The sequence below is a fragment of the Neodiprion fabricii genome, chromosome 4 (assembly GCF_021155785.1).
Source record: "Neodiprion fabricii isolate iyNeoFabr1 chromosome 4, iyNeoFabr1.1, whole genome shotgun sequence".
NCBI lineage: Eukaryota > Metazoa > Arthropoda > Insecta > Hymenoptera > Diprionidae > Neodiprion > Neodiprion fabricii.
In genome coordinates this window covers 20047016-20073196 of record NC_060242.1, presented here as the reverse complement: position 1 = coordinate 20073196, position 26181 = coordinate 20047016, and the positions used below count along the sequence as shown (strand labels likewise).

Here is a 26181-nt window from a genome sequence, read left to right as displayed (position 1 = left end):
CGGTTTCTAAATCGTGCGGAAGTTCCACAGATAGAGATAAAACTCGCAGGCCTCTTGACTACGATAGATTTTCAAAAGGCCCGATTAATAGCTAATAAATTACACGATCATTTACCCTTCCGATTTTCTACACCCGAAATAAGAGCGATGCTGCAGGTTGACTGGCACGAATACATGAAGAAAATGAAACCGGTATTGATGCTGATCTTACTGAATTACGTATTTTTTTTTTTGTTTTACTGTTTAAATACAGATTAGAGTTAGTTCTATAATGTTTTCAATATTCGCAGCGAATTGGAAATCGCGTATGGTTATCCAACAGACAGGTAATGGTTTTTTTAAACAACGAGTACATCGGTAACGACAAAGACTTTGCAGATTACATAAGCGAAAGCTACGTATTTTGCTTACCGACAACAGGGGGTTACTATCAAGACCTCATAACGCAACAATTTCAAGAATATATAGAAAACTCCGGAGTAAGCTTTCAAGTTTTTAAATTCCATTGATACATTGAACTAATAACACACACAGAACTTACGCAATAACTGTTGTATATATGATATTTCAGAGGGATTTTGTCTACTTCACATTCACTATCAACAATCAAACGATAGGCTCTTTCCTTTTCGTGGTGAGAACATATTATCTTCTTGAAAGGAAGTTAAATTAAGAAGCAAATTTTATCCAGCTGTTCTCAGATCTGCTGCCTCGTACTTGCAAGAATTTCTTAGATCTATGTATTGGAGATCAAGGCCACACGAAGGACGGTACCCGCTTACATTACAAAAATACGATCGTCCATCGTATTGTCGAAAATGGATGGCTGCAGTGCGGAGGTAACAGAGATTTTATATGTTCAACGACCGCATATACACTTAAATTTTTTAACAGATGTAGAACTAATCCGTGGAGGTGGTGGAACAGCAACAAATGGTGCTGTGATTCCTGACGAAACGTACTGCGTACCCCACAATCGGCGCGGAGTTCTTTCAATGGCAAACAACGGGAAGGACAGCAATGGGTCTCAATTCGTTGTTTCCTTGAAAGCCAATCCATGGATGGACTACTATTACGTTGCCTTCGGGTGAGATGGATAATGTCTGGCCAAATTGGTTGCGATTATCCGTTTCAACCAGTCATTTCTTTTCACAGGCAATTGGTCGATGGGGTAGAAACGTTGAAAAAGATTGAGCAGGTTCCAACTTTATTCGAGAAACCATTAAGGCGAATAGTTATCTCTCGCTGTGGACAATACTTCTTTGGAGAAGAACCAGACATGGAGGCTGGACCCGATGCCTTTGTCGTTAGTAAAATATTATGCAGGCTTTCAAGAGTTAGGAAAATTGGAGTAACTTTTAGCCCATTTATGTTGCACTGTTGTTTAGAAACATGCTATTGAATTATCTACTCCGATGCCACAAGGGGAGTGTCCGGGTCCCTGTCCTTACATTTATCCCGGATATCCAGGCATCGATCCGTGGCTTGATAATGTCGCTGACAAATTGGATGATCGTGACACAATCTCTCTTCTTATGGCGGAACGGTATTTGTCCGGTCTTTACACTCTTGCGACCGACTATCTGCCAGGTGATTTCAAAAAATAATTATTCTAACTGAAAAACCTGTAATCACCATGAAATTATTTATTGTGACATATGACTTGTTTGATTCACAGGAACTGATATGCTTTTGCCGGAGAGGCAGAAGGCGAGTCCAGCTATGGAGTTGAATATAGATATGAACCAGGTTTGCCCTGGTCGCGAATCAGGAGAGGGTGCAGAATTTTCATTCGACTTCGCCACATCAAGTGACGAGGAAAAACTAGCTCTCATACGTGGAGTTGGTAAAGAAATTGTTGCCCAAGCTTTGAATGCCTGTGATGATGAGGTAAGCTGAAATGATATGGAACCTGTAGGGCTATGGGGTACAATGTCAGTTTGGAATTCATATCCCAGGCAAATTTGGAACGAATGTCGATGGATAGTGTGGGTACAGCACAATGGATTCTTGAACTAGCTTGCGAAGTTGCATCTGCGGCTCTTGCCAGAGTTAATCGTATCGAAAGCCGGGAGTTACGCGAACAAGAAGATTGCCAAAAAGTGTTTTTGAGGTATTTAAGGCGAAAAATAATGTGGATAACGCTACTGAGAAAAAAAAAGTGAAATATGATTGAAAATTGTCTAATTTGGTGTAGTGAGGAAGTGAAAAAGATTACTGAAGGATTAGTGACACCGGACGGTATGTCACTCGTGGAAGAAGTACTGAAGGAAGCCTTGTTACACGCGGTTGAATTGGGAAAGGATCCAGAGGATTCGGAAATAGCCTCAGAAGCTGTAGTAGGTGATGAGTGATCTTTGTTTACTTTTTTACGAACAAGAAAAAAAAAAATTAAAATATCCTAATAGATTGAATTATTACGTGTTTAGACAACTTGTTACCAAGTTAAACGCGGATTACTAATTTTACAAAAGTAAAAAGTGAATAAACATTCTGAACATGACGTAATTTAAATTTATGTATTAGTTGAGAAATATATTTACATGTATCGCAGATCAAAGATACAACTTATAATCGATAAAACATTGAAATTTACTAATAAAATAAATAAATATAAAATAAAAACTCGTTTTAATTAGATATCGGTCTATTTCTTTTTACGAAATAATCCCCTCCCTCGAACTTTTGATCCGCCTCGACCACTTCGACTGGCGGACTGTTCTTCCTTCAATGCGTTCCTCTTGTGTAATGCATCGTACAAAAGTTGAGCATCTCCGCTATTACCTAGTATTTCAGCCAACTCAGCCTGCAATGAAAATAAAAATACAATGAAAACGTGGAAGCTTGGTCTGACAAACCAATATATAAAGGACAGAGCATCGTTTGAATTGGACCCAACGTTAAGATATATAATTTGCAAACAAATCACCTGAGACAGTGTGATAAGATGATCCAGCGATTCTCCTTTATTCAGCAATGCTCTCATGTTCTTCGAGTTGACCCCTGGGAGTTTCGACACAAGATCTTGAATCTTGTTATATTTATCAACAATGAATTCTTCGTCTACGTTTTCTTCTACTCCAATTTGTGCCGCCTTTAACGCGTCCGGCTGAGCTCTGTCCTTCTGTGAATATATATCATCCATGATTTGAGGAAATGAAATTCTTTTTAATATGAAAAAATAGTTGTGAATACAGAACAATCTAAATGGCAAGTATTTTCAATCACCTTAAGCTCTTCGAATAATTGTGACGTGGCGCTTGGACTGGGGGACCAAATCAGTTTTAACTTTGGAAAATGCAGAGTGAGCAATTGAAGTTTCGCTGTAACTTCGCTGCTTTTTGTATCCGCGCTGAGAAAATAGTTGTTCTGTAAAATTGCACAAATTGTACAATATTCATGATCGAATTTGTACACAAAGTTTCTCTACAACTTAATTGTTACATTTTTTAATAAGAATTAATAATAGGCAACGAACCTGGAAGCAAAATGGCTTGTTCGGATCAAACTCTATAAGTAGCATGGGCTTGGCATAGTGACGAGTCATAGCGACTGCTTGATTATATAGCCTTCCAGAGTTTAGTGAGCCAATTAAATCAGATATACTCTTTCTCTCAATGCAAATTTCTGGTGATAAAATGTAGTCGCCGATCTGTAACAAACGTGAAAAATGTGTCCCAGTTGTACTTTATTTGCTTCTCAAAATTTCATCATCGATTGTACTATGCAAAGAAATAGTAAACGTTAAATAAGGAGCTCACTAAAAGGGTGACTGGCTCAATCTCTATTCCCCTTTTGTGTATGAGCGCGGGTAATTCGCTCCTGAATTCTCTCATGTCTACAATTATTTTCTCCACCAATCTAGGAACATCTTCTTGAACACCGCCTTTGCGTGTATTCTCGGCATCTGGTACCGGGCCACTGGTGCCTCTCACCAATGTCTGGCAGTCGTCAGTCTTGCCGTCTTGATCCTCAGGCACAACCATTGTCTGGAATGAAAAAAGAAGTTAAGCGTTGTATTTTTTTTATGCTTAAGAGTGGAAAAATAGATAAAAATTATAGAGTAAAATTAACTCTGCCTCAGTTTGGAGACTAACATACAGCTTTTGTATTGATGAGCATATTGAAGGACTCCTTTTCCCTGCGCAATGACGTTAGATATGCTTGTTCCTCTGCTGAACCGCCGTAAATCAAGAAAAAAACTTTTAGCTTAATGGAAGGATTATTACTTTGGTATACCTGAAAAAGAGGAAATAGACGGATAGCAACATTTTACATTTATTTCAATTATTGTACAATAATGATTGTGAAAACATGAGGCTTAGACGTTCTGTTGTTCGAAATGAGAAAATATCTATCAACTTGATCGATGAACAAGATAATTCAGTGCCTAATAACTCACCTCTAGCTGTCTGACGGCAGATATATCAGCAGAATACAGAATCACATAGCTTGGCATCATTTCGGACAGTGTTTGAAGCAGTGCCATTGGATCGCCATTTTTTTTCAATGATTGTATAACGACCAGCGGTGCAACTTTCGATATTGTAGACAGATCCAATTCGTCGAGCTATCGGGAAAGCACATTTAACTAAAACGAACGTCAAGCACCGAGTGTCATTTAAAAGGAAGCAACTGTACCTGTGAACACTCTTCAAACTGCTCAGCGCAATCAGCGCTTGATGGCTTCTGTGAGAGAGTTAGTACGTAACTATCTTTTTCCACAGTATCCTCAGTGGATTCGTTCGCTTCGGACGAGGGTGGAAGATTGGATGCAGGGAAAGCATCTGTATTTTGATCACTGCGATGATAAAAAAATGCAAAACTTGATGAAAGTTAATCAGTATTTAATAAATTGTAGTTACTAAGAGTGATGATAAAAATTGTCAACCCATTGTTCAATTTAGGTACGTTGCTCTCACTTTGGTTTTGATATTTTGCTCGGTTGTAGTTTTGACATCGCTCTGTAGAGTAAGTATTCCCCTGCGCCCATCGTCAGGTATCCTTTCAGTTGGTTGCACGTGATTTTGTCCTGAACCAAAACTAGGACCTTTCGCAGCTCATCCGGATCAGTTTTATTCGTGTCAATATCGTCTTGAATTTCGCGTAGAATTTCTGACAGTGCGATCCATTTAGGACTCGCTTCCGGTTTCAATTCTAAAAGAAATTAGGAAGCCTTACTTTTCAACAGTTACAATAATTACTAGGTATTTGTACGGTAGGCATTAGCAAATTGCTAAAAATCTCTGTCACACAAATTACCATCTTTTTCATTGTAAACCCTCCGCTTTCCTGATATGAACAGATTTTCAACGCAATCTAGTAGCAACCAACCGCTACTATTCATTGCATATTCTGCAGTGCGTAGGCGATTCAAAGTCGCGTAAAAAGATACGGAATCCTCATGATTCAAGGACCTGCGAAAGGAAATACTTTACAATGTTAAAGTAGTGATAGTAAACGATACTATTATTTATGAATTTTCCGAATCACTTACACAAGAAGCGATCGTAAGGTTTTGAGATCGGCAACAAGTTGTTTGGTTTTAAAGCTAAGTTGATGCCATATCGGGTCCAGCTGATGCTGTAGGAGCTTGTGAAATTTTTTTGCGATTACATTTTCAACCGTGAGCTCCTCCAGTTCTAACTGCAATGAGTTGATGTTAGTTGAAAAAATCGGAAAACTTTGTCACTCCATGAAAAAAGTAAAGCTTACATATTTGTTAATCCTCTTCAATTCGTTAACAGTGTAGTTCATGACATCCAAAAGCGCAATTTGTATATTTAACATCTTTGGTGTGAGTTTTGCATGAATTTCAATTACTTCTGGCTGCAATAACAGATAAAAGAAGCTTAATATAGAAATAAAGAGCTATCCGACAATTCCATGACCCACCTTTGATTTTGATAGACTGTTGCTAACGAGCGCGTGAAAACGAGGCCAAAGGTACAGCTGTTTGACGAATAAACTTTTCATCACTCTTTCAACTTGAGCAAATCCTACAGTGAATGCCAATGCAGAATTTGTGAATGCCTTGATAAATCCAGTCTATAAAGTGTAATTTTATATTAGATCACTTGGAATTGAATTACTTGCATGCTTTAGCGATCGCTACCTTATTGTTTTGCCTGTACAAGCGAAGGGCGAAGGCTTCCTGAAACGAATTTAGTATATTGTGGGCTCTGTAAACCAGTATTCCGGTCACCAACTTCAATGGCACACGATTTTTCAACAGGTCAACCACGAATATTCTACCCGAAATAAAGAGAACACCGCCATCTAGATACATCAACTCCCTGCGTTACAGAATCAGAAGATATTTGTTAGTGCATAAGCCAATATTATGTTGTGTTGTAGTTTATGTAAACTAAACTAGAGCCAAAATCACATTGCTATTACCTCTCGTTAGCCGGGAACTGAGCTGTGATGACACGAGGCAAAAATTTCACACCCATGTTTTCTAGTCTGTTGATGAAGTAGCATTCTTCATGGTCACTTGTGCCGAGCACAATAACCAAATTACCGGGATCCAAGTAGACTTTCAGTATGTTTATGAAAACAGTCTCAATTCCGAGCCCCCTGCAAATAAAATAATATAAATTTGCTCGCCAATTTCTCACACAATTCAAAATGTTTGTATCAATTACTGCTTACTTGGCACAAACAACTAGACCATCATCATGGAGTATGTCCAAGAACATTTGATTCTCGTATTCCAACATAGCGTATATGTGCTATCTAATTCAGCTCACAAAAAGAAAACTTGAAAAAGAATATCAATTAACGACCACAGCAGCGCCACGGCAAATGAAGGTCTTTCTTTCTGAAACAATGAGGTTTACAATTATTGAGATTGATAAAATAACAGAAATCACACCAATGAGAGTTACACACCTTAAGCGTGTGGTCTTTGTGCAAAGTAGCTTCTGCTCCGTATGTACTCTCGATTTCACCTTCGTCAGCGGGAACGGGGAGCTGATAGACTGAAAGGGAATATTTGCTAATATCGTGAGAGGGATGACCATATACACCGATCCCCACAGGCCTCTTGAAGCTGGTAAAGATATTAGAATAAAACCCTATAGATACTCATATTATGCCAGTTGTCTGAACTCATTAATTTGACTAAGTGTGGGGATGATCAATTATTCAAAAATTTAATCAATCTTCATTTTCGGTAGCATCGTACCTTTTTGGTATAAAAATGATATCTTCACCACAAGTGGCTGAACGAAGACAGAAATACTCTGGCTCGTAGGTGGGTTTGGTGGTTGTTTGCGAAACGTAAATATCAGCGTCTCCGCTCCTAGAAAATTCGAAATATGTTTTAACCCCTTTTCCTACCTGCTAACTTCCAATTGCTCGGGCCACAATTAACTAAGAAGGTTGATCAAGCGTGGAAGTACCACGGGTCAGACTCGTGCTTATTGTTTTTGGCCCTAATTTCTTACCACGAATCTGACTCGTTGTTGTAGGGAAAGGGTTTTAAAGAGAAATTATTTTTTTCTGCACAGGTATAAAAATAATTTACGCACTGAGAAGTCAACTGTATCTTGATGAGCCCGTCATACATCAGGCTGTAATATTTATAAGATCCGGAAGGCACGTCGTCGGTGACAAAGTGTAGGAGGTGTTCATCTGATCCTGAGACACAGGCTAAACTGGTCTGGAAGTAAACAACCTACGATAACAAAAAGCACAAGGTATAGATTTATTAATAACATTAAAAATTCTTTACACAGGGAATTTCGGCAAGGAAGAACATTCAGCTTCCAACTAAGGTCACTGAAATAAAATACTACGGCCGGATGAAGATCTGTATATCAAACTAACCTCAAACTAGAAAATGAACGAAAAAGCTTCGAGGAACAACAATTTAGTGTCGAATTATAAACAGCAGATGAAAAAATATTTCGACCACTCACCAAAACTAATATGGCAAATTTTTTCTTCATAGTATTTTAGAGAAGCAGTTATAGCTTCATTCTAACAGGTGTACCTCGGATCTTTCGACTAACAACGACCGTGTTTACGAGTCAACTTTAGAGCAAACCTTAGAGCATATATTACTGGAGGCCGCTCATCGTACCGTTGCGCAACCTCGCGAAAACTGCAGCCGAAGTGATGAGAGAGTGAAATATATACTTTAGATATTCCGTCTCTCTCACTTTACATTTGATTGGCCAAGAGGAAACGATTCGACCAATCAGGCGTAGAACGTGAGAGACAGATTATAACGTTCATATACGTTAAGTGCTCAACTTGAGCAGTTGAGTATACTACACACAGTTCAACGAGAGAACGACACGTTTCGGCTGGGACCACACTACCACTGTTTTCGACGCTGCGGTTGTGACGGATTCGATTTAACCGTAGGATACATTTTTTTAGTGAACACGGTGGTATAAATCGGCGGGGCTTAGCTCTGATTAGGAATAAAATGATGCCACGCTAAAAAGTGCTCTGTTTCGTTCCGTTCACGATTATGGGCGCGAAATGTCGACTGAGAAAACGGAGACTTTAGCATAGAGAAGAATTCTAACGTCTTATCATTGTTTAACAATTTCTTCGACTCATAGCTTGATAAATAAAGTCGGTTTTTGAATTTGTATGACAAAATACCCATATTTTCCCCATTGTTAAATAGCCTGTTTTGAGGGTAAGAAATTAAGCATGTAATGTACTTTTCCGCTCCGCATATTTTTTTCATAAGAATATAATTATTCCACTTGAGTTTGCCGTTGATCCCGTTCAACTTTATTCCTTGGTTGACGAATGGGATTTTTTTAAATATAAAATGTGAAAAATTTCATTTTCCATGGACACTTTGTTGTTGAAATTTTTTGTAAATAACTAATTAAGTGAACCAACTATTGTATCTTCAACATGACGTTTCGAAGAATATGTATAAATTTTTTAAATATTTTTGAAGCACTTAAAATAATCAAAAAAGGGTAAGACGCCAAAGACCCCATGTGATAGGGTAAGGGTTAATTACATTGTGAAATCATGGAAATAATTTTAAAAAATATCAACTGTCTGCAATGGTACAAGAGAATTGCACGAAAGACCTTTTCTATATTTTGAATATTACGTAGCACTCTAATATGTATAATGATTTTTTCATCGCGAAAAAGCATTTGGTACTCTGGTTGCTATACCAGTGCTCGACAGAAAATGTCTGTGTTGCTGTTTCAATGCAGTAATTTACGCTTGAACAGCCAAAGTGAATTAACATGAGCGCGAAGATATTTTTCAAAATTATTTGCGCAATAGAAGCAGAAGGGTAATTACACGATCCGACAGTGCATAACCATGAGGTTGATCCATATTTTTCGAAGCGAGAATCTAATCAGCTATTTCAAGTTTTTTTTTTTTTTGTAAACATTCCCAATTTTGAGGACAAATTTCTTCAATATTATCGAATGTCAAAAAATTCAGTAGGTACATCAGTAGGTAACAATACAGTCTACGATATACTATATTACATAACCTATAACATACACCTACAAATTTAGCGCGTAATTCAAGTTACCGCAAGTTGCTGCGCCGACGTTCGGCAAATGTGGCAACGTCGCACGGCTCTGGCAGCTCTACGGAATGTCACAAATCGCAGTTGCGGACCGCAGCGGCGGAAACGCATATTGTGATTCGGCCTTACGAATTCACACGCGTCCAAGTTGGTCCCAAGTCCCGCCCAATGCGCCGCCCACTTTACCCATTCCAGATTTCACAGGACTCGCAGCTATCCGTAACCTCCTCCCCCCCCCTCTGCCCCTGCGTCGTCAACTTCGTTCGAACTTCAGCGAGGCTGTGTCGATGTTCGGTGATGTCCTGTCGACGTCGCCCGTTCTTAGGATCTAGAAGCAAAGTACCAAGTCACGACGCGGGATGCACAGTGTCCTTATATAAACCGCACATAACGATACCTTAGAATCATAATTAGCAGTATTCACACGACAGACGCAATCGCAAAGCAACGCACAAGGATACTGTGTTATTGAATTTAGCGACGACGACGACAAAAACGATCTCCAAGACTCAAGGTACGCTGCAATGTTTAACGATCGCTTTGTTTCATTCGAATCCTGAACGTTGACGACAACTTAGTTTCATTTCGACCTTTCTTTGTTGTTGTTTGTATGAAAGAGGATTGTCCTCTTCTGTAACCACGAAACCAGTGCGAAGAACATTTGAATAAGAATCAACGTAACGCGCATTGTTTGTATAAATGACTACCATATATTCAGCAAAGTGGAATTTGTCATTGTACCTGTGTATGGTTTGTGCCTTCTATTTCTTTTGTCACCTTGACCATGTAATTATTAGTATGAACGGTATCTCGTTCTTCGAATACAGTATTGCGGGATTCTCGAGTGCTTCCACTTTCAAATTGCTGTTTTACATATACAGTATTTTATGAGCATCGTACGCAACTTTTCAAATAACATGGGTAATTCACGCTTATACAGAGTTCAATTATTTTTTAATGATGATACTTTGCTTCTGACAATTTATCAATGGAAGGCCACCCGTTGGTTGTATATTTTATTATATCTTTTAAAACTTGACATTCTTTTGTCTCTTCAGTTACAATATTACTATCCAAAGTTCCAACTTTCAATATAATTTATTCGTGTGAAATCAGTGTAAAAAATGTCGGTATCACCTTCAATGGGAAGACACGAACAGCGCATCGAAATTACCGTTTTCTGCAGACTTAATGTGTTCAATTTTATATTTAAAGCTACTCTCGGCTGTAATCGGAATACCTGTAATTGACCCGACAATACGCTTTAGCGCTTCATGATCTGTACTCTCTCAATGTGAATCAGTTATAAGTATACCACTGGAAAAAATCAGTGTATATGCACTGGAAATCAGTAGGATATTAGTGAAAATTCACTCCAACTTCAGTCTATATGCACTGTTTTTTTTCCATTGATATACTCATAACTGGGAATTAGTGAAATTTCACCGATTCAAATTCACAGAGTACGTAAAATAATATCTTTTCCAAAAATGTAGTCGCAATATCTTTTGAACCCGAATACATATTGCTGCTTTCAAACTGCTAGTGCCACACAATTCTTTATCAAAATGTGTACATATATCATTGTCATTATCCGCGTATATTTTATTTAAAGAATGGTATTCATATTTGCTTGTATACATCGCTTACATTGCTACTCGCTGGCTCTTCGTACGTTACCGATTATTCTAAATATTTCACGTGTGTTGTGTTGTATTTTTTTCCCTATATACGGTACAACCTCTCAATAGTGTCGGTTTCCCTGATCCGTGCTCAGGCGCTTCCCCCACTGCCATACTGATTCAATTGGATGGTCTTAAGCCTGTTCTAGATACAAATTTATAAAAATTAATTATATTAGCAGATAAGCTTATGAGAAATTTGAAAATGAACTCATCAATTATAGAGATAAACAAGATGAATTTTAATAATACTGGTCAATATTATGCAGGGTTAATGGATTTTTCATGCATCAAATATGGTGCTGAACACTTCAAAGGAAAAAAAGTGTCCAAAAAACTATCATTTGGAGACTACCGTGCTCATAGAGAAGTATATTTTAAAATTTTAGCAAGTCCTCCTCGTGAAATGAAAGAATTATTTACTATTGAACATCTCAAGCCCCCATGATATTTTCAATCTTATTAGATATTAAAATAAATCCTTATCTTTTAATGCTAATTGCAACGGGGTATTCAATCCCAGATTGGGTGATAAGCGATTGGAATGATATCAATCGATTTTTCGTGTGATTTCAAATGATTTTATAGTTACTGCTTTCCAAATTTTCAAAATTTGAAAATGGTTCTCCTTGCGTATTTATCATGGTTTCGCTGTCGTCAACGCAACAGAAATTGGTGTGGAAATGAAAATGTTGATTGCGTGGCAACCAATTTAAGCGCGTATTATTATGTGCCACACTACTTTAGTGTCTCACACTTTACATTCGGCAATATTTATTATTTACTGATTTCTGTTCAACTCGTTGAGGACACTGATGTGAAGGTTATTTTTGTATAATAAGAAATAGTATAATGGTTTGGCGTTCGTAAATACGGTGGGAGTGGCGAACCACCGATTTCACTATCTGTTATTTGTTAATTTTTATTTAACCCGTTGTGGACACACGACCAAATAAAAAACATAAAATACACACGGGGTCGATGCCAGCCCATAATATTTTTAAAAAAGAGTTCAATTTTTATTATTTTTTGCCGAAAATTTAACAGCAAACTCTCAACATAGCACCAGTCAAGTTCAAATTGTTTCCATGGTGCTACAGCGATGCGAAATGAAGAGATTTTTACAATCGTATCCGCCGTCATAATAATTCGGTTTTTAATAATATCTTGACTTCCTGAGATAATTCGAGGGGCTTAAGGGAGTGCTCTGGTCAATTTCGATGTTGCCGTATATATGTCGAAAAATATCGAAGTCGACGCAAGTATCTCAAACGCGAAAAAGGGTAACTTAACAGTCGCATTCTATACTCAATTCGAAACAAAAGCACTTCGATACATTTTCATTTGTCGCAAAAACAAAGAAATTGCACTGGTTCTACGAAATCGCAATAGTAAATTAGTAGAATTATTCACCCCAGTTTCCGCGGGTCGTCACAGTTATGTAGAATCTTTGAAATATTACTAAACTCCATGATACGGAGTACACAGGGTGTCCTACTCGAAACTGTTAATTATGTGCAATTCATACATTTTTTATTTATGTATATAAAGTATCTTTATATGATTTATGAATTGTCATTAGATCAAACTTCAATTGATGATTGCAAAAATATAAAAAAAGTATAAGAAAAATACACATGGATATCTAAAAACTAAATAATATATCGAAAAATGTGCCTGAATTACAAATTAAATTTCATAATGAAATATTATCACGATATAACATCGAAAACAGCAATGGTGAATAGTGGTAGCATCTTCTTTAATTACAAGATTCATTCAATACCTAATCACGCGAAATTAGGTCATCCTGGTCAATATCAAACTTGACAATATTTAAAACAAAATTACTATTGGAAAGGGATGTCAAAAGATGTCAAGAAATATGTATATACATGCGATTTGTGTGAGAGTTGAAGTGTCATCGAAAACCATGGAACGAGAACATGAAATGATAAAATCCGAAAGATCAGGGATATTAGTAACGATCCATTATTGTGGACCATTACTACAATCTGTACGTGGCGTGCAGTATATTTTTGTCATATTGGATAATTTTTCTAAATATGTTTATTTATATGCAGTAAAAGCAGCTATGACTCGTATTAGTTTAAGGAAAATTTTTAAATCGCACGTACCAAAAATGGCAAAACCTGTGAGAATTCTTTTAGATTTAGAAAAGAACTTTAAATCACGCAGGTATATACAAACACGTTTTTCAAGTATAAGGGTTTTTAGAACTTTATATTCAGAATTACAATACTTCGATATCTCGAAAATTAGGGATTTGTTAAACACAACGACACATTCAAGTACCGAATAGACCCTTTTGGAACTTCATTTTGGTAGAAAAACCTGTTGACAAAATTCAAAAACTCATCTAATTTCCAAACAATATTGAAGTAAATCTCGAAACTAAAATAATGCTAGCTAAGGATAGATTGTTAAAAAATTCTCGTGATTGACAAAAACAAAAGAAAAAAAAAAGGTCATTCTTGATGTAAACGATTTAGTTTTATGAACGGTACCGCTACCATCTAATGAAGCTGATAAAGCATCTCATAAGTTTTCTCACTTACCTACATCAGGGACCATATAAAATTACAAAGCTAATTGAAAATAATGCATTGGTGTTATGAGATCCAGAAAATTTAAATGATATCAAGGGTACATACCATAGATTAAATTTACGAAAGTGTCAAAATTCCTAGCATCCTGAATCAATTTTAACAATTATTCATATACATTTTATATATGTATCAGTGTGAAGTTATACATTGAACCTTCTGCAATATCTAGGAGAATGAAATAACATAATCTACGCTTTCAACGAACGTGTTGCCATTAATAACATTGACAGATATTCGCTACTGGCAACTAGAAGTCATGTTACTATTATGAAAACCATTTGAAACACTGAACAAAATTATTTAATAATGCATAAAGAGAAATCAGGGCGACAATTTTAACGAAAGCAAGACGATTTACATTTACAATTTTAACATTATACACCTTTTGATCGATAATTTATGAACTGTACGAGTGATTGATTAAACGGATGAATTAATGAATATACAATTTGGTTTTGCGGCTATGGCTATATCGAGGAAATAAAATCAAAGGACTGTTTACAATTTTACTATCGCATTTGGTAAAATTTTTTTATAATTTGTTTGAATAATGCCGATATTAACATAAGCGAATGTACAAAATACACGTACTTCTGTCCACCGCGCTTGTTTACCCGCAAGACCATCAGGAAAACAAATACGAATGCCGAGCACTTTTCGACTGCGGCTCACAATCGCATTTTTTAACACCGGACTTCTGCCCTGGTTTAATTCAACAGATTTAACAAGGCATTCAGCACAAGATTAACGTAAGTGCAGAGAATACTGTGAAGATAAAACTCATCAGAGCCGATTCGAATCTACGAACTGAACACTGTGAAATATGCAACCACATCGGCACCGAACTTGGCGACACGATGTCTCCGGAATTTGAGAGAAGATCACGAAGCACAATACGCGAAAGCTAGTCGGGCCATCACCAACGATTTCTACGTCAATGACTTACCTACTGGCACCAGCTCCCTAGGCGAAGCACAGAAGCCGAAGAAGCAATTAGTCAAAATTTTGGGATCCGCGGGACTGGAACTACGAACATGGGCCTCCAACAACGCTCAACTTCTGGCATCGACCACAGACACGAACGACAATCAGATGGTCACTGCAGATAAGGGTTCCAAAATTCCACCAGATCCATCAGATGGAGGACCTGGATAGTCATAACTACGGAAAATTAGTCCTGAAGGTCAAAAGTCACCAGGTCAAGGACCTGGACAGTCAGAACTACGGAGTGCTTGTCCCTGAAGTCGAGTTTCACCAGGTAGCGGACATGGAGCGCAGAAACTACGGAGCGCTTGTCCTGGAAGTCGAGTTGCACCAGAAACCGGACCTGGAGCGCAGAAACCACAGAAAATTACTCGTAAAGGTCAGAAGTCACCAGATAGTGGACCTGGAGCGCAGAAGCTACGGAGCCCTTGTCCTGGAACTCAAGTTGCACCAGGAAGCGGACCCGGAGCGTAGGATCCAGGAAGTAGAGAACCCGGTACTCGAAATCTGCGGAGCGCGATTCTAATACGTCCGCTCTACTGCGCGGTTGTTTCCAGACTGAGAGATTCGGCTGGCTGATTTTGGTCGCGACGGTTACAATGGACCGATGACGTCAAGAGAAAAAAAATTTGGGTGACGTCACTTTCTCAACATCCGAATATCCAAATAATACTATGTGTGAATATAGAAAGTGTTTAATACTATGTATGTTATGATGTATAATGTACGATGTATGATGTATGATGAATGATGTTGGATGTATGATGTATGATGTATGATAGTTCAAATAAGTATAATTGCAGCCCGTAGAATTTAAAATATAAATTATGAAAATTCAAGCCACCACGAACTTTGGGTAGTTGCATTGCGAATAGTAAATTCGTACAATTCGTGCCATTTCTTTGTTTCTGCGTTAAATGAAAATACATTTGGGTGGTTTTGTTCAGAATTGCGTATAGAATGAGGCTGTTGAGCTTCTTTTCGCGTTTGAGATACATGGACTTCGATATTCGGAGATATGTACACCAATTAGGATCAGTAGCTTTTATTGCAAGAGTAAACCAAATAAATAAACAGTAAAATGCTTCAAATGATAAGAAATCTGATGGAATTTTTTAAATTGTTTGAAACCTGTAAAATCTTGTTGAATCGTTTAGAATCTACTGATATCTTCTGCACTTGAAATGAAATTTCTATGAATGTTTTAAATTATTGGTAAACTTGTAAAATTGTTTGAAATCTTGGTAATGTTTTAAACCATTTGAAACCTATGAAATGATGATAATTGAACTACTTGTGCAATCGGTTCACATAATTTGAAGGGCAAAGACCCCGTGGTGAAATTTTAGGTAGATATTAATTTCACGAGTCGCCAATATTTACATTGAATTATCAAAAAAAGCTTTACTCCCTAAAACATTAAGTAACATCGTGTGAAAAAGGTTTTCCAAATGATCTATGCGAGGCTTGAGATTTGAAGTTTTCAACTTTATTAGGATTTCTTTGAGCTATTAAAAGGGAATACTACAATACAGTAATACGGCATACTTGTGAAATATTTTTATTTCAGCTGATGAAATGGGTGTGGATAAAACCTTGACAATAAATTCTCTAACTATGTCAACTTTAAAGGATTTAGATTCAGATGACGATGATGACGTGTGGCTACGACGTAAAAGGACCATTCCTAACTACTTAATATTTTTTTAAAACCGACCGGAATCTTTTTATTAATTTCGCTATGATTAATCAATTGCTAATTGTTCTTGTGCAGAACCAAAGGATGGTACTTTGGTGGTGTGCCCAGCCTCGCTTCTTTCTCAATGGGAAGGTGAAGTAAAAAAACGTGTAAAACAAGGTATACTATCCGTTGAATTGTATCATGTAACTACCAGAGAAAATGTACCGAGACGTTTGGCCAGGAACGTGTGGTTATCAAGACTTACAATTTAATTAGAAGAGATTATAAGGTCGACGCTGCCTCGATCTTTTACAAGATGAGCATCATTCTGGCGAATATAGATAATCGAGGCACTGTTATAATCCTTCCTAGAATAAGTTAAAACGATGATATCATCCCTATGCCTTATCCCAATATTTATGAGCTACAATTGGTATAGTACGTTTAGCAACAGTACTATCTACTGTTAGAAAAAAGTGTTGAAAAGTGATGACAATAAATAAGAGTTTTTGGAAAAAATTATTCTGAATATAAGTATTCGAAGTAGCAGAAGTTGTAAGCAATATACTAAACTTTATAGGAAAAACAGCCGAATATTTCCCATCGACGAAGCGCGTTATTTTGTGTTATTGCGGTTGTGTGTACTTGGTACTAGTTGCGTGAATCCTATCCTCCAAACGTATACGAACAGTGCCGATTATTTTTTCAAAATATGACTTTTCAATTGAACAATAAATACCTTTTTCTACAGCAAATCAATGAGAAAAAATTAAAAATTCCTTAACAGGGGCTTTTCCCGCTTAAGTTTTCAAATTTAGCTGATCCTGTTCCCGCCTTTCATGCCGATTCTCGTCACTTTCCCACCAACTGTAAACTTTGTAACACACATACCAATCAGAAATCGCAAAATAACGCATTTTACTCGCTTCCATTTCATACTCTGAAATCAAGTTTGCTCTCACTCCTACTATCATACACAACTGAAATTAGACAATCTAACGTCAGTCTAACGCGATATTCTCGTTGATACACACTAGTGCCATCGGCATGAAAATTAAAGCTAAATATCTCCAGCTTCGGGAATATAAACTTATATTCTCGTTAATATCGATCTATCTATCTAAACATCAAACAACTTAACAAAACTAACTTGAAATCAAAACTGTAACTCTACAACAAGTTGATTAATCTTAGAATATATTTGTAAATTGTAAATTGTAAATAAGAATATTCTTTGAGTTAGACAATATCTATCCCGCAACGTACCCATAATCCTTTAATTAGAATTGTAAAAGTTCACGCAGTCCGGGACGCATGCAATTTAAATCATTGTGGCGCGGACGCGTGAACAGAAACGTCACATCAAATATCGAGTTTGATATCTAAAAAAAAACTCTGACGAACGTTATATTGAATTTTGACGGTAGTACCTAATGGTTTTTCAATACTGAAAAGTACATTGTCGTTATAATAATTTATATGTATTTCTATTCTAAGAAAGTATTTATTTTCGAGCAGTTCACAGTGCGTCTAGGTCTCCCTATTTGTCGCCTTCGAGTTTCTCCTTTTTAAATCAAGTGTATACGATAACTATTAATAGAGAATTATTATACCAGAAAGACGTATCAAAAAACAATTCATCATCTGGTACAAACTTAAGTGTAAAATAATTTTTCAAGTCACGCAAAAATTCAGATCGGTCATCATATTTTTTCTCTTCGAAAATCGACATACTAATTTCTATCGAAAAATTGTTATTTCAAACTTTTATCAGTGTGGTGCCATTTGTTACATTACTTGCGTGGTGTCCAGTTAAGTTGTCAGTAACTTTCAAGTTTGTAGCAAGATTCTCTCACCGCAGTTAGGCGTTGTAATCAAGAACTATGTATAGTAATAATTAAAGGAAAAAAAATCGATAGCGGGTCGGTATGTTATTTAACGATTATCATTGATTGCTTACAATATTTTAATTGAATTACAGCACACAGGACCCCCGGTGTCAGGGCCAATTACTAAAAAAGGACATTACATATTTGGGGAAGTGGTACGGCTGCGACCCAGACAAACGTCAGAATAAGGTGAAGTTAAATTTTTAAGTACAATCCTAGTTTAAATTTCAATCTATCTTGGTTACTTTATTTCGTTTATTATTTGCCCTATTTGCTACTATTATTATTAACTGCTTGCAATGTTTGAATTTAATTACAGTGTGCAGGATCCACCACCGAGCAAAAGATGTATCTACAAAAGGTGGTGCCGATGCCGAGGTAAAAGAAAAATGCTGTGGTTGTGGCGGTAAATGCGAAAATATGGTGAAATTAAATTTTTAAGTCAAATCCCAGTTTCAATTTGTTAAGGTTCCGAAGATATTGAGCTATAACGATATAGAGATCAGCGGCTATAACGGACTCGAATAAGAGCTGAAGTTCACGCGTCGAAAGATAAACATGCATTGAATTAATCGTATAAGAAATCTCTGCATTGTACCATGTGTTCAGAATAAATACTCCATTAATTGATCAATTCCCTTTTGGTTATTTAGCGCCTCTCATCACAATTTCAATCTTTCATGATTATGTTACTGCAGACTTTTAAAAATACCATGTAAAATATTATTGAAACATTTTGATTCAAGAAAATTGTAACAATTGTAATGCTGGTACCTTATAATATACGTCATTGACACGATTTTGATAAATTCGCCGCGGGGCAGACAATGTGGTGATGGATAATCCACATGTGCGGGCATTGGGAGATGAGTCCCAACAAGCTCCAAAAGTTTCTGTGGACGACGTAAATTTGCCCTATTAGTTTTTTCCCAGAAACATCAAATTTGTATGGTGTTCATAGATTCACGGGGAAGGAAAATGACAAATTCATAGCCACAAAGTTTATGTTCGAATTCAGTCCTAGTCTATTCAATATGCTTTAAAACTAGTGCAAGTGTTCGGGTGTCAATGATAGTACTTCAGCAAGCTTAGAAACAGTATTAAAGTGAAAGACGTAGTTAATCAGATAATAGGAGAAAGAAATGTTGTATACGTTCCTTCGAGCAAAATACGAAAAATGCTACATAAAATAGTTAATTTTGTTATATTATTTTGTAGTCGTAATAATATCTGACACTGCATTGTCCACCTGGGTAAATTTGTTTGCACCCAGTTAATTGTAACATTAGTTCTCGTCGTCTTTACGTACCAACGGTATACCGATTTGACACTGAGTGACTCCACACAAAGGGCGCTGCTTGACAATGAATTTATCTCGTCCACTTTTAGTTATGGAATTAGGCTATTTAGATCTTTTGTCAACGCCATGTAGGCCAAGAGCCACGTATTTTTTTTCTGCAATTTTCTACACAACAAATTTTATTGTTGGAACATGTTCAGGGGTGTCCACTGAATATAAATGCAAGTTGTTGTCACGGGGGGGGGGGGGGGGTGCCCGCGTTAGCCGCCATCTTGGAAAACACGTTTTATCAAATATCTCGTGAACCGTGCATCGTACGACAAAAATAGTAGAGATAATTTTCGTAGATAATAACATTCTCTACAACTTTTACTTATAACGTTCTTCTGTACAATGCATAAATTTTTATTTATAGCGCTCCAAACTTTTTTTAATTTGTTTCTTGCTAAATATATAGTTAACGGTTCATGATACATGAAAAATGGTAACAACCAAATTTGTAGAGCATAAAATTTCCTATCAATTTTATCTGAAACTTTTTTCCGTTAAATGTCTACTTTAAGAGCTATATAAAACTTGCACCTCGTAAATTATCAGTGGAAATGTTGCTCGTTACTACGAGCGGAAAACATTTCGTAAGTATCGGATAAAACGGCATAAGATGTTCAGAAATTATTAATACTAATATTATAAATAATAATTAATGTTATTATTACTTTATATTTTTATTATATTATTTTATTTTACATTACTAGTAGTTACCTGACGAGCTTTCGCGGGGTCAGCCAGGGCAGTGAGCGTGTCAGAAGTCTACTAGCGACACGTAGAGGAACTAGAAAACGGGGACAAGACGTGTACAATTTTTTAGTATACGAGCAGTGGTGAGTGTCAGGGGGCCACTCTTGGCCTAATGGTACCGGCTAGTTTACAACAAACATTGGCAGAGGACAAAAAACGCGAACTGGTATAAGTTTTTTGTGTATCCTTAGTGGAGGCGCTGCAAGCGTTTTTCAGAATGACTAGAGTCACGGAGTATTGAGACTCTTAGAATGCAGTATGGCCTCTGCAGTACGACAACCGGTGGCGAGAAATTGAAGTTGTCGTGAGTCAGAGAGCAAACAAAACCTACAGCACGTCCAATTTTCGCAAGAAAAATAATATCAGTGATCGCAACGTATCTGCCGCTTCCAGTATATCAGCAAACTTGGGCGCACGATGATAGTGATGCTAGAAATATTTATACAATAACATTGCATTTGACATAAGTTGAGAAAAAAAGGAACACTTTTCCACGCTCGCGTTTACAACGGCATTCAACACACAACTGTGACGTGTGCGCGATTGCACCAGCGGCATCTGACAAAACTTTCTTCGTCAGCTTTTTCGACATAACCAGTCTCCACGAACATGAGCGGCAACAACAGCCAGGCGCTTTTTGCTTGCTCAAGATGCTTCTCCAGGCATCCTTTCGAGGAATTATCACCTGGTCAACAGTTATGCAAGGTATGTCTACCCGCGTCCCCACCTTTCATCTCTTATATCGTATGCATAGAATTTCTATCAGCGCAAATATGACTTATTATATTTGTTTTGAAATACTAAATTTTCACTAGCCATTGCTGCATGCGCACGCCGATATGTTCGCGTCATTTGACAGAATGCTACAAAATTACGCACTAAAAATCTGCCTTGTTCATTTACACATTTTTCTTTCCAATGTGACGGGCGTTTCAGTTTTTGGGTATGGAGGTTATTTCCATTCGCAGTGATCCTATTTTGCTATATTTTACAAACGAATGCTTGTAAACAAAGATTCTCTCGTTACGTCTTATCTTCTTGACAATCGACACTGTTACAATATACGCTGGCATGCGCTGCGCAAGTGTTGACAACAATGGTGTAATAAGAGCAATGTATTTACCTTACAGGAATGCCGAGGAGCATTTCCCGTCGTCAAATGCACTTATTGTCGATCTGAGTTTCAACAGACCATGTAAGTCGATTCGGAAAGAGAATTTCATCCTTCAAATCTGAAAGAAAAACGAGAATATGAGATTAACTAAAAACTGAATAACCGTTTCAAAGTAGATTATTTCTTTGCGATCACATATGAGAATTCTAATATACATTCAACTGTTCGCAGTAAAGGCAGCACCAGTACGATATGCAAAAAATGTGAGCAGAATGTTAAAGCGTATGGGAAACCTTCAGCGTGTGAGTATTGCAATACCATAGCTGCTTTCATTGGCAGTAAATGTCAGCGGTGCACCAATTCTGAGAAACGTTACGGCCCACCTGTTACCTGTGAACAGTGTAAACAAAAGTGTGCTTTCGACAGGCAGGATGAAGATAAAAAGGTACAAGCAACGTCATAATAGGCAATCAATGAGGCAATAGAATTCTAGTTGCTTTAGAAGAAGAATGAAATGACTTGAATATCATTTTTGACTACTAGGAGCTGTGTTAAATTAATGAACGAAAAATCAATGAACCACCTTGAAACGTAGCTTATCCACAGAAAATAAATTCTCCAAATTTTTTTTAGGTTGATGGTAAACTGTTATGTTGGTTGTGCACACTATCCTACAAGCGAGCCTTGGCAAAGACGAAGCAGTCAGACGCGGATAGAAGGGCACATTTAAAATTAGCACAACAACGGGCTGCGAAACACAAAGAACAAAAGTGAGTAGATGATAAATATACATACGAATTAGAATACCAGTTTCACTTTTATATGTATTACAGTTTCCATCAGGCTTAAGAAATCTTTCAAGTTTATCTCATTGCAGAATGAAAGGTCACAACAAGCGGCCCAACAGGGTTGATGTGACGCAGTTGCCCACACAATCCGATCCTGTAGAAGGAACGAATGGGCCAACACCTGTGAAGGCGGCGCGAATGGGAGGCGTTCACGACTCCCATGATCCAAACAGCTCGGATCACGTAGTGGCGGTGACTCAGTTGAAGGAGAAAATAGCGCTGTTACAAAAGCAAATTATGCAAAAGGATGGCCAACTATTGACGAAGGATAAAATGGTAAAAACTCGGACGAAACATTGAAATGATCTGAAGTACACGCCGCTAAGGAACAGGTTCTTTCACCCTGTTAACAAGGGAACATATTTATGTCTTTACCTGATATCGTCACGAGACGCAAGACCATTTTCGAACACTGAAAGGATCACAAATTTTACAACGCAATTATTCTTGGGCATGTAAAAATATCAGATTAACGTGTCTGAAAAGCCACTGAAGTTGAACTATCGCGACTTTGACGGAAAAAAACGTAAGAGAACTACGTTATTGCAGTTCAAAGATTGCTCTACCAAAACGATAGTCGAGTAATTGTTCTCTAATTTAATTCTCCTCCTGCCGTGTATTGGTCCTATTTCCGAAACTTAACTTTAGAATATAACCATCATTGAACGTTCTCTTTTTATATATCATAATAAGGTTGAAATTTCACTAGAATTTAAAATATTTGTATAATAGTGTATTCAATTTCTTTCCTTTGTGTTTTATTTGAAAACTTGAAGATGGTTTGCGCATCTTTATGATAACAGATGAAAACTTAAACGGGTTTCCTTGTAAGTAAGGAGGATCGTCTTGATTGATTTTAATACTCCATTCCACAGATCACCGAGTTGAAAGCAAAACATTTTACCAGCGAGACGGAGTTGCGCACTAAAATGAAAGCGACGGAAAAAGAGTATGAAAATAAGGTCAGCACACTTCAGCACAAAATTTCCAGTCTTCTCAAAGAAGTCGCGTCTCTTTCGAAGAGTACGAGACGCGGCGATCGCATAGCGGCCACAAAAAGTGAGGCTGGGACGAACAGTGGCAGTGGAACTGATAGCCCAGTACCTTGATAAGGTAGGATTTATCTATTTTACATAATACGGTTGCAAAAAGTATTCGTGCAGCACAGGCTCGGAAAACAAAAAAATACCAAGTTTCCCCATTTATAAACTTTCGATGTACCGAATATTGAACGATTGTTGAGTGTTGGAAATGTTACCATGAAGTAACAAAATGACTAATCAAATTGGCCCAAATTTACGATTGTGAGAAAAAGAATATGAAAGAAATACTGGTGGAGAAAAAAGTTTGCAATGAAGTTTAAAAAAATACAGGGACGTAGAATTTAAGATCTACATAGTGAAAAATAGGTAAACAAATCACGCCTAACGTTGTCAGGTAATACTATAAATTGGCAACTCTGGTTAATTTTATGTTCGTAGGTATCCACGTATATTTATAGTATTGAATTATATGAGTAACGATTAATGATTATTTTTTCAATGATTTTCAGAGATTTTGATAGCCAAGTCAAGAAAAAAGAGTAAACAAGTATAAGCATACTCAAAATATCCAATTATACCATGTAAACTAGAATCGCGTGGTATATATTATGTGAGAAAATGATGATTAGCAAATTATTCCCAATATTAAATCACACAGATTCGTATTATTTTTCTATAATGATGACTATTAAATAAGGATCTTATTATTTCCGTCTCGCCTTAGATGTCTCTTATTCGTAATTCTAATTCGGTGACAAAAATTGTACATTATATGTACACATGATGTGTATAATTGAAACATGAAATGATGCCAAACAGGCATTTTATTAAGGAAAATGAATATAATTTTAGATAGGAACAATATTTCAACTTCTCTGAGTTTTCCGTTATTAATAATTATCATATAACACTCGTTGAGAAGAGCAATATACAATTTTTTTATTGTTACTTTTTTTTGGTCTCCTCTCTATCTCTCTCCCCTTGCCTTTGTATTCTTACCCTTATTCGGTTTAGTATTGAGAAAAGTTGGAAAACTGGCGTAGGAGAAAAAAATTTTAACAAAAAAACATAAAATAAATAAAAAAGAAAACATGCAAGAATAGAAATATAACGAAGAAAGAAAGAGAAAAAATTAGACGACAATGGAGGAAATAGATGGATAAATGATTGTAAGAGATTTAGAATAAATTATTTATGGATCACGAGAGCGGACTGGTGCGTCTTTAAAGAATGAATCGTCGTTGGATACCGTGAGAGAAAGAATATGGAGAAGCGCCGTTTTTGAAAGTTGCATGTATGAGCTATGATGTTTTAATATTTATATAACGAATGTAATGATTGGTGATTCGGAATTCCTGAATCACACTCTGATTGTAGACAAAAATTTTACAATAAAATATGAAATAAGAACACATCCCATTACTGTCAGAGTTTATCAAATATCTCAATAACGCTTCTCAATCACAATCTACTAAATTTATATTCTTATATGTCTATCGATACCACGCTCTGTGCTTTAGATTCACTTTTTAATTATTGCTGTGTAATTCGATGAATTAAAGAACTAAAAATAATAGAAAACAAGTATTGAATAAATACAAAAAATAAATAAATAAATATATTAAAAAGAAAAACAACCAAATGGCCAGTAGTGAGTGACATTTCGAAAATAATGAAAATTTGTTGTTTTTTCAATTTGACTTTTTTTAAATAATAAATAAACAACAGAACAGATAATAGGTAAGGTTTAAAATGATTCTTACAATAATAGTAATAATAATTAATAATAATTAATAATAATAATAATAATAATAATAATAATGATGATGATGATGATAATATAAATGATTAGCTCTTTTAAAAAAATACGATAACTCGTACTCGACCCTCAAACAACTATTCACAATAATATATTGCTGTATATAAACAATTACAGTACATTTATAAAAGATGTGAAAAAAAAAGACTTGTATTGTAAATATCCAACAGCCACGTATTCATAATTTATTTTTAAGAAACAAATGCTAATTGAGCACTTACTTAACCATTAATAATGATAATAATAATAATAATAATAATAACATTAATAATAAAATAATAATTAATAATAAAAAAAATGACCATGACAAAATGAAATAAAAATGATAACAAATGCGCGCAGCCGTTCAGTTCAAGAAACTATTTTCACCGCTGCTATATTTACGGAAAGATTATTGTGGCAATTGACGCATATGATTTGTTTTTTTTTTGTTTTTTTTTTTTTTTGTTTTAATTTTAGTTTCGTTTTTCCTTCCTTCATTTATAATAATTATTATTAAATACGAATGTGTACAGTACATTTGGAGTTATTCGTTACAGGATAACGGTAAGAACTAAATATTGCTTTTTAGTTGCTGAGGCGGTTAGAATTATCCAATTTCCAATGATCCACTACTATCAGCTTATATACGTATACATATATGTACAGTTTTATTTTATTTTTTAAATCTCATTTAATTCAAGTGTTTTTTTTTCTTTTTGTTTTCTTTATCATTTCTGTTTTAACACGTGTCTGTGTGTGTGTGTGTTTTTTCTTTTTTTTGTCACAAATTTAGACATAACAAGTTACTCTAATAGTTTATTTTTTGCGATTAAGCACAGTAGAACACCCTCAAGACTTTTAATTTCCTTACTTTTTTTT

The 26181-nt window shown here is 36.2% G+C and overlaps 3 protein-coding genes and 1 long non-coding RNA gene across 8 annotated transcripts; 3 read left to right on the top strand and 1 right to left on the bottom strand.

Moving 5' to 3' along the window:
• The first annotated feature begins 12 nt into the window (after positions 1-12).
• On the top strand, positions 13-2584 carry LOC124180523. Its single transcript, XM_046566155.1, has 10 exons — positions 13-192; positions 291-479; positions 572-634; positions 692-839; positions 895-1087; positions 1156-1306; positions 1389-1590; positions 1679-1890; positions 1959-2113; positions 2198-2584. Exons 1-10 carry the CDS (start codon positions 148-150, stop codon positions 2352-2354), a joined length of 1515 nt encoding a protein of 504 aa, XP_046422111.1. The 5' UTR covers positions 13-147; the 3' UTR covers positions 2355-2584.
• On the bottom strand, positions 2506-7033 carry LOC124180518 (DNA repair endonuclease XPF). 4 transcript variants are annotated; one of them, XM_046566145.1, is made up of 17 exons: positions 6895-7033; positions 6655-6823; positions 6400-6579; positions 6116-6296; positions 5896-6048; positions 5716-5829; positions 5498-5646; positions 5263-5417; positions 4923-5157; positions 4642-4801; positions 4403-4570; positions 4102-4239; positions 3762-3989; positions 3479-3652; positions 3229-3369; positions 2930-3124; positions 2506-2806 (listed from the first exon to the last, which is right to left on the bottom strand). In XM_046566145.1, the coding sequence occupies exons 2-17, from the start codon at positions 6720-6722 to the stop codon at positions 2648-2650; spliced, it is 2598 nt and encodes an 865-aa protein (XP_046422101.1). In that variant the 5' UTR covers positions 6723-6823; positions 6895-7033; the 3' UTR covers positions 2506-2647. The 4 variants fall into 4 exon arrangements, with proteins under 4 accessions (XP_046422101.1, XP_046422102.1, XP_046422104.1 ...); XM_046566146.1 differs by lacking the exon at positions 2506-2806 and having other exon boundaries at positions 3074-3164; XM_046566148.1 differs by lacking the exon at positions 2506-2806 and having other exon boundaries at positions 3074-3164; positions 3229-3352.
• A 2747-nt stretch (positions 7034-9780) lies between these two features.
• LOC124180537 lies at positions 9781-18777 on the top strand. The gene is made up of 3 exons (XR_006870275.1): positions 9781-10046; positions 18491-18587; positions 18718-18777. It is a non-coding gene; the product is annotated as an uncharacterized LOC124180537 (long non-coding RNA).
• A 1969-nt stretch (positions 18778-20746) lies between these two features.
• On the top strand, positions 20747-24915 carry LOC124180527 (protein FAM76A). Of its 2 annotated transcripts, none has more exons than XM_046566166.1 (7): positions 20747-21201; positions 21627-21691; positions 21842-22055; positions 22244-22380; positions 22473-22734; positions 23334-23571; positions 24011-24915. In XM_046566166.1, the coding sequence occupies exons 1-6, from the start codon at positions 21106-21108 to the stop codon at positions 23565-23567; spliced, it is 1008 nt and encodes a 335-aa protein (XP_046422122.1). In that variant the 5' UTR covers positions 20747-21105; the 3' UTR covers positions 23568-23571; positions 24011-24915. The 2 variants fall into 2 exon arrangements, with proteins under 2 accessions (XP_046422122.1, XP_046422124.1); XM_046566168.1 differs by having other exon boundaries at positions 20749-21201; positions 22488-22734.
• The last annotated feature ends 1266 nt before the right edge of the window (positions 24916-26181 follow it).

Excerpts from the sequence above, each read along its gene's own strand:
- LOC124180523 (XM_046566155.1), top strand. The coding sequence starts at position 148 with ATGCTGCAGGTTGACTGGCACGAATACATGAAGAAAATGAAACCG. Across the intron at positions 480-571 it reads AATATATAGAAAACTCCGGA|AGGGATTTTGTCTACTTCAC; the intron begins GTAAGCTTTCAA and ends ATGATATTTCAG. Across the intron at positions 1,307-1,388 it reads CTGGACCCGATGCCTTTGTC|AAACATGCTATTGAATTATC; the intron begins GTTAGTAAAATA and ends ACTGTTGTTTAG.
- LOC124180527 (XM_046566166.1), top strand. The coding sequence starts at position 21,106 with ATGAGCGGCAACAACAGCCAGGCGCTTTTTGCTTGCTCAAGATGCTTC. Across the intron at positions 21,692-21,841 it reads TCTGAGTTTCAACAGACCAT|TAAAGGCAGCACCAGTACGA; the intron begins GTAAGTCGATTC and ends AACTGTTCGCAG. Across the intron at positions 22,381-22,472 it reads GCGAAACACAAAGAACAAAA|TTTATCTCATTGCAGAATGA; the intron begins GTGAGTAGATGA and ends AAATCTTTCAAG.
- LOC124180518 (XM_046566145.1), bottom strand. The coding sequence starts at position 6,722 with ATGTTGGAATACGAGAATCAAATGTTCTTGGACATACTCCATGATGAT. Across the intron at positions 4,802-4,922 it reads AGCAAAATATCAAAACCAAA|TGATCAAAATACAGATGCTT; the intron begins GTGAGAGCAACG and ends TTATCATCGCAG. Across the intron at positions 4,571-4,641 it reads AGTTTGAAGAGTGTTCACAG|CTCGACGAATTGGATCTGTC; the intron begins GTACAGTTGCTT and ends CTTTCCCGATAG.